The sequence below is a fragment of the Oratosquilla oratoria genome, chromosome 26 (genome assembly GCF_046742065.1).
Source record: "Oratosquilla oratoria isolate Oo_2021 chromosome 26, ASM4674206v1, whole genome shotgun sequence".
NCBI lineage: Eukaryota > Metazoa > Arthropoda > Malacostraca > Stomatopoda > Squillidae > Oratosquilla > Oratosquilla oratoria.
Window position 1 is genome coordinate 52,779,143 of NC_134802.1, and position 7,500 is coordinate 52,786,642.

The following is a 7,500-nucleotide window of genomic DNA, read 5'->3' on the forward strand; positions in this document are numbered from 1 at the left end:
TTATTGTTATTGTTATTATTATTATCATTATTATCATTATTATTATTATTACTATTATTATCATAATTATCTTAGTATTACTATCATTATTATTACCATCGTTAAAATAAATCTTAGCTCTTCTGGGAGTGGTGATGAGTTTTTGGAGGGTTAACTTCCCCCATACACCCCCCTACCTAGGTGACCCAGTTTTGTGTACAAGAATATTCGTGATCTATAATGTATATCATATGCATATCTATATGTTGCCGTACCTATAAAATGCCCCACAAAAGAAATCAACATTAGATCCATACATGCCGTACATTACGTCCTGGAAAAGCTAACGGTGCAATGCAACGTTGCCACTGTTACACAGATTCACAATTCATTTTCTCTCTGTCATTTTAATCGAAGTGATATTTGATTTCACGTACTTCAGAAATAATTCCCATGAAATAAGAACTCTATAATTCTTGTCGAGTGACTATCAAAATGTTGGACAGTAACATTACAACAACCATAGCCTACCAGGAAAAGCACTCGTAGAACATAGAGATCATATCAGATGGGGATGAAAATAGGAACATAAAAAAGTCTATTGTAAGATACTAAGAAAATAAAATGAATCCATAAATGTCGATATAAAGACTTAAGGTCCGCATCTACATCTACAAAATTGACATCGACCGATCTGCAACGTCCGGGCCTTGACCCCAGCCGCCGTCCACCACATTGTCTTCAAGCGATCGCCGAAGGCAGTTCAAAACATCGACAGTATTTCTAAAAAATCTCTCCAGCCATAGTACTCATATTTACAAAGAATATATTTATATATCGCATGTCTTTAGAAATATATATTCCTTTCACTACATTTATACTAGGATTTTTATCTAGTAAAATTAATTGGTAGAAAGCGTTATTAGAATAAGCCTTTTGCCAAAGTTATTTGTATCACCACCACCATTATCATAGTTACTGCCGTCACCGTTATCATAATCATCACTCTCATCATCATCATTAGTACCATCGATCAAAATCGTCATCATAGTCACCATCGCCATCAACGTCATCACATCATTCCTGTCACCGACGGTTTTGAAAATATCATCCTCCCCCTTCTCGGTCTCCTCCCACGTTCGTCTGGTGACCTAGCGACAGCAACAGGAGCAGAGGACGTTCCCCTAGTCGACGCTGTAGGATATCATTACACCAGGTTCCTTCCCCTGTGAAGAATTCTTTTCCTCCTCCTCCTCTTTCTTGTTTGACTACTCTTGCTTCTCCTTTTCCTCTTCTCCCTCCACAGCTCCCTTCGCCTCTTCATCTCTCCTCCTCCTCCCTTTCCGCTCCCTTCTTACGAAACCTGTTAATTAACGGAGTCTGCGCTCGGCAGAAACATTAATCAGTCGTTCAACCAGTCACTCATCTTTTCTGACTCCAGTGATAAACAAAAATCTTTCCTAAACTCTTTCATAAGTAGCATGGCTGCACTTACATATGCCACGTTACTTGTGCAAAATTCTGTCTTGTTTTTCGAACATGTCTGATTTCCAATTTCGTAGTTTATATTTCACGTAGAAACACACTTGCTCCATTTCCCATCTCCCCTTATCTTGTTTTTTTTTTTTAATTTTAGATGAAAAAAGATCACGTGGTGTAGCTAGAATATAATATATATGTCACTTCCATTAAAGAAAACGTTAGAGGAAATATGTAGACGGTAAAGGAATATAAAAAATATCTTTACAGCATCGTGAATCGACTTCCTCGGAAAAATGTCGACGACATGACGTGTACAACACTTCTTGCTGAACCCAATTCCCAGCGCCCAACACAACTAATAACTGCACAGAAGAGAATGGAGAGATCAATGGTGGGAATAACGCTGAGAGACCGAAAGAGAGCAAGTTGGGTGTAAGAGCAGACTAAAGTGAAATATATTGTGGAGGCGGTAAAAGAGAGGAAGTGGAATTGGGCAGGTAAGTTGGTGCGAAGGACTGATGAGCGATGGAGCAAGTGTGTTATTGAGTGGAAGGCGTTAGACAAGAAGCGTGGAAGAGGGAGACCAGACAGAAGATGGAATGCAGGAGTGACGTGGCAGAGGATGGCGCGGTCGTGTGAATCATGGAATGCTATGAAGGAGGCCTTTGTTCAGCAGTGGACTCAGGATGGCTGATTTGATTGATCGGTTACCAAATCGCCCTTACTTAATACTAATTTGAATTTCGCTCGCTTCGTAAAGTTTGTAAATTTTAGATTGTGTTTAGAACATCGCAGACAATTTTCTATGATGGGACCTCCTAAATCACATTGAATGAGAATACGACAAGAAATAATGGTCTCAAACTGTCAGGAAATAGATTTAATTTGGAAGTGGGTAGAAACAACTTCGCCAACCATGTAGTTAATGAATGGAATGAACTTCCTGCAGAGGCAGTGCATTGCAGTTCAGCTCGAGGCTGTAAGATTCGTTTAGATAAGCACCTAAACAAAGTTCTGTAAAGCCTGCCATCTATTTCATATTATTATTTTATTATTTGTTATTATTTGTCTGTTTATCATTTGCTTGATTATCATTTATTTTTATCTATCTGTCAATTTATTATTATTTACTATTTACCTGTTTGTTTATTATTAACTTTACCTATTTATCTATTTACATTTATCTATTTGAGCGGGTTAGGACGTCGTTACTTGTGGCGAAGGTCGATGGGATGGCGGTTCGAATCCTGCTACCGGCGAAGTTGAACCAAGGGCATGTTTCATTAAATTCCACGCTACAAAGTCCTCCGTGAGAGGCACCGTCCTAGCCTTCCGATGGGAGGAGTTTGATGATGGTGATGATGATGATGATTGCATGTATGTATTCATATATGTTTGTATGTATGAATATATATTACCTTATGCACATATGTACATGTATGCGCAGTATGTATGTACAGTATGTACAGGTATGTATGTTCATATGTATACATGTGTGATTGGCATACCTTCGTTCTATACAACTAACAATCTCTCCAGCCCCACCAGCCTTTCTCCCTCACTTCCTCAATCTCCTTTTGTTTCTCCATCACCATCTCCAATACCCGAGATTTCTCTTCCCTTTCCGACAACCTACTAGCTCTCCAATCTCCTTCATCCTCCACTACACCACTCCAAGCTATGTGTTCCATTCCATATATTTTTCTTGACAGTTTTCCCTATTCCTTTTCTTAATTTTGTCCTCTTTCTATCCTCCTCTTCCTCCCCCTACTCACCTCCTCTGGTCCGTGCTCGTTTTCTTCTTCTACTTCTCGTCTTTCGTCTGCCCCACTTCCTTCCGTTGCTACCTTGCACAAACCACCTCCCCCACTGCCCTTCCTCCTTCATTCCTTCGTCCGTCTTGTATTACATTTCCTCCACATCTCCCACCTCCACTCCAGGGACTGTAAATCTACCTCTTCCATACTGAAGAAGTTTGTGTTTTTTTGCTCAGGTATGTGGCGTTCATACGCGTCGTCTCCCTTGCACGCAGTGTTTTGCAAACGCGCCGACAGATGTCGTCGTAGTCATTACCCTCGCCATCATTGTCGTTGTCTGAAGCTATATATTTTTTTCTTGAGCTCATATTGAAGATAACAATGTGTGTCTATTTTCCCTCGATAAAAGGGGCTACCAACTAAAAATATACATGAAGAGCAGAAATACATATATACATGCAATTTCAGCCACTCCCCCCCCCCCGTACACGTGGGTCAGAATATTATATGGATTCAAACCTAAATATGATAATTGGAAATCAAGAATATAGACCAAATTGGTACCATATACTAATTTGAAACTATATTTGATGAACTGGAGTAAGATACAGTAACTTACAAATACAATAATGAAATAAATGCCATTAAGTAAACACATACACGAACCACTGTATATTTAAATTAAGTCGGGGTGATTTTTTAACCAATGAGATGAATTCGAGGTTATCGTGGCAATTTTATTCAGCTTTGGGATCCTGTGTTTTATAACCGAAACCAGTCTACGTCTGCACATGCGCCAGTTTAGGAAAGCCCAGCGCTTGAAAAGTGTGTCAGTTGGGGTCATTGGCGGACGTCGGGTTCAGTTCCGTCAGAGACAGCGGAGTGAATAGATACTACTTCTTCGGACATTCTCAACGAACGACACCATTTGGCTAAATCCTGAAGTGAAATTTAGCGATTTTTGTGCGTTAAGATCCAAGTCAGTGACGCTTTCATTAAAGATATTGGACTATAGTAAATAATATCATCCTGATAGACATCATGCAACGTTCATCGAAGAAATACGAAATGTAAACAAAGCAACGGAACCTTTTTCGCAGTGAGTAAATTATGTTTTGAAATTCTTATTTCTGACTTTAGCTGTCACCAAATAATTTTATTCGGCTTATTAAGGTACGTACGTGTAGTGATGTACTTAGATATTTTATTCTGTCTGACACCAGACGGCTTTATTCATCTGAGGAAGAGTTAACGTAGTGAAAGCATTAAGAAAGCTGAAATGGTATAATGATGAAAATATTAACTTTTGCGTATATTTCTAATTGGTTGTATTTCAATCACACCGACACGCACGCACGCACCCACACACACACCCGCGCGCGCGCGCGACTCTGTGGTGCGGTTGGTAGAGACTCCGACTGTCACTATGGCTGTCCAGGTTCGAATCCTGCCAGGGATGAAATAATTTCAGTATCGCTGCGCTTCAAGTCGTTACTCCAACTCCCGTGGGCGGGGAATTGGGGTGTGTGTGCGTGTAAGGTCACAGCATTACCCATAGATCGGTCATACGAGCTCTGAGCTCTCTTCCGGGAGGAAAATAGCTGTCGTTCACGGGTCCAGCACGTGATCCAAAGACCAAGGTGAATACACACACAGGGAGGGTTCCTACGATAAACGGATAGAGGACCCAGGACACCATCATACCTAAAATAATGTATAATATTACTCAAACCGTATGTGAAAAACACTGCAAAACACCATAGAAAGTGGGAGAAAGCCATGTGACGTCATGTCGGCCGTCCGATCTACATCTTTATCTTGTATGTTTACCTGCAACTGAATAACGTTACAAGCTATCGGAGAAATTATTGCTGCAGTATTCTAATATACCCTTAATTAATATCAGCTATATTTGCAAGGTTGTAAGGATGCAAAAATTAAGACGGTTGATATTATCAGACAAAATATTAACCCAAGGATGTGCGACAGAGCAAATCGTCTCATGCGTGCTCGGGCGTTTCTGTTTCAAAGGTCCTCGACTCATCATTTTAAGAACCATCCTTTGTCGGATTTTCCCTTAGCTGAATAAAATCGGATGGCGGCAACGAGAATGAACTGAACCTCAACAAATGAATTTAAGAGGGATTTATTGACATTTCTGTAAACCACAAATTGACTAAATAAGATTGTTATTGTTATTTATATATTCATTATTGTTATTATTATAATTATTTTCATAACTACTATTAAAACTGTTATCATTATTATTATTGTTATTATTATTATTATTATTATCATTATCATTATTATTATCATTATTACTATTATTATCATTATTATTATTATTATTATTATTATTATTATTATTATTATTATTTTTATTATTGTTATTATCATAATTATCATTATTGTTATCATGCACAGAATTTGTCCAGGTCAACGTCAACCTGTGTTTACATGATATAGCAAATGTCGCATACGCAGGGGAAGGCTTCACATTATGCGTCAAATCGTGAAGAACTCATCCCGCCAATCCCCGCAACACGCGATGCACTTGACGCGCGCCACTGTCCTCCCAGCCAAGGTCTAAATATACAGGTCACCGTTTGAATTATTGTGCGCAGCTTCTGACGTCATTAGGCTGGGTCCGTTTTCTCTTTGTGAAACACTGAAGAAAACTGTGAAACGCCAAGGAAGACAGGAACTATAATATTTTATATATTATATATATATATTATATATTACATATCATATATATTATATATTCATATATATAGACAGAAACTATAATATTTTATATATATTTATATATATATATTTTATATAATATTTGTCAGAATATAACTAATTGCGTGGAACGGTGCGAGCGAAGGCAACGACATTCCCGAACGACGCACCAGCTTCAACTGACAGCTATAGGACCCGCGAACCCCACTTTGAACAGCCAGGTGACGTTCACGGGCCCGCTGCGCCAACTCCCTCGAAATTCGGTCGGAAGTGGTTAGACCTTATATCCTTAGATCTTGCTCCCAGCACTGGTGGATTGGTGACGCGCGACAGAAGACCCACCAAACCACCTCATTCGTGATGTCATGGAAGTCACAGCTCCACTGACGTCGTGAAGACGTTCTTAAATTGATAGAACTGCACAAGGATAACATGTGCCTGTGTCAAGTCAAATATTTTTTCTTATATAAATCCTTGGAATTTATATATTTTTTTTCCTTTTTTAAGAATACCACCGGTAGTGTGACGTAGCCTCAAGCTGACTTGCGTCTTTCTCTGATTGTCGTCTGCAGATGTTTCAGCCGACCTTGCAGAGCAGGCAACACAGGTCCTTTGACTGATCTCGCAAGCATGAGTCGGCAGTTATTCGACATTTTTTTTCTCTCACACGCGTTCGGAATGCGTTTAAAAAGGTTTTCGAAAAAAAAATCGTGCTTCAGACAACGATGCCACGCGAGGTTTCTTCGTTTATAGATCCGGAGTTTTCTGGCGACATTACGTCATCGTACAGTAGCTGCTTCTCTATTGGTCGACAGGAGACCTTTTGGCTCATAATTAGGGCGGATGTAGAAACAACAACAACAAATACGCCCATCATCATCGCCATATTATCCGGAGGTGCAACACCAGGGGGCTGGCACCCGATCTCAAAGGATCGTTGCCACCTCCCTTAGGGATGCAGGTTTATGATCAGCGAGATTCATGACACTAAATGAATGATGATGTTATCTTTATCTAATTTGTATATATTTATTTATACATTTAGCTATATATCTATTTATACATATATATTAATTTATTTACTTATTTGTTTATTTGTATTAATATGAATTTATCTAAATTCATTCATATGTATATGATAATAGATTAATGTTATATTTATCTAATTTGTATTTATTTATTAATTTAGCTGTATATCTGTTTATTATACATATATATTTGTTAATTGTATTAATTTCGATTTACTAAAAATCATTCATATGTATTTATGTATGTTTCTGTTCTTACTTAACCCATCTGTTTCGCGCCTGATAGGTTGTGGTCCCGTCTCGCCTCGCCTCGCCTGGCATAGCTTCGCATCTGTCGTTATCGCCGCCATGGTACTGGAACGACTTTGTCGCCAGCCGTCGCGCCTCATCCTCCTCCTCATCTACCTCTACTGCGCCTTCGTCGTCATCGAGTTCTCCTCCTCCAAACAGGTGAGAGAGGGGGCGTCGCCTCTTGCCCTAAAGTAATAATAATAATAATGATAATAATAATAATAATAATAATAATA

General features: G+C 39.0%; 1 protein-coding gene across 1 annotated transcript in view; it reads left to right on the top strand.

Annotated features, from left to right (window-relative positions):
- Positions 1 to 7,257: 7,257 nt before the first annotated feature.
- LOC143039227 (carbohydrate sulfotransferase 11-like) overlaps positions 7,258 to 7,500 on the top strand; it is a 3,815-nt gene continuing 3,572 nt past the window's right edge. The window contains exon 1 of the mRNA XM_076209094.1: positions 7,258 to 7,423. Coding sequence (XP_076065209.1) covers positions 7,322 to 7,423 — 102 coding nt within the window. The 5' untranslated portion in view covers positions 7,258 to 7,321. The remainder of the gene's footprint in view (positions 7,424 to 7,500) is intronic.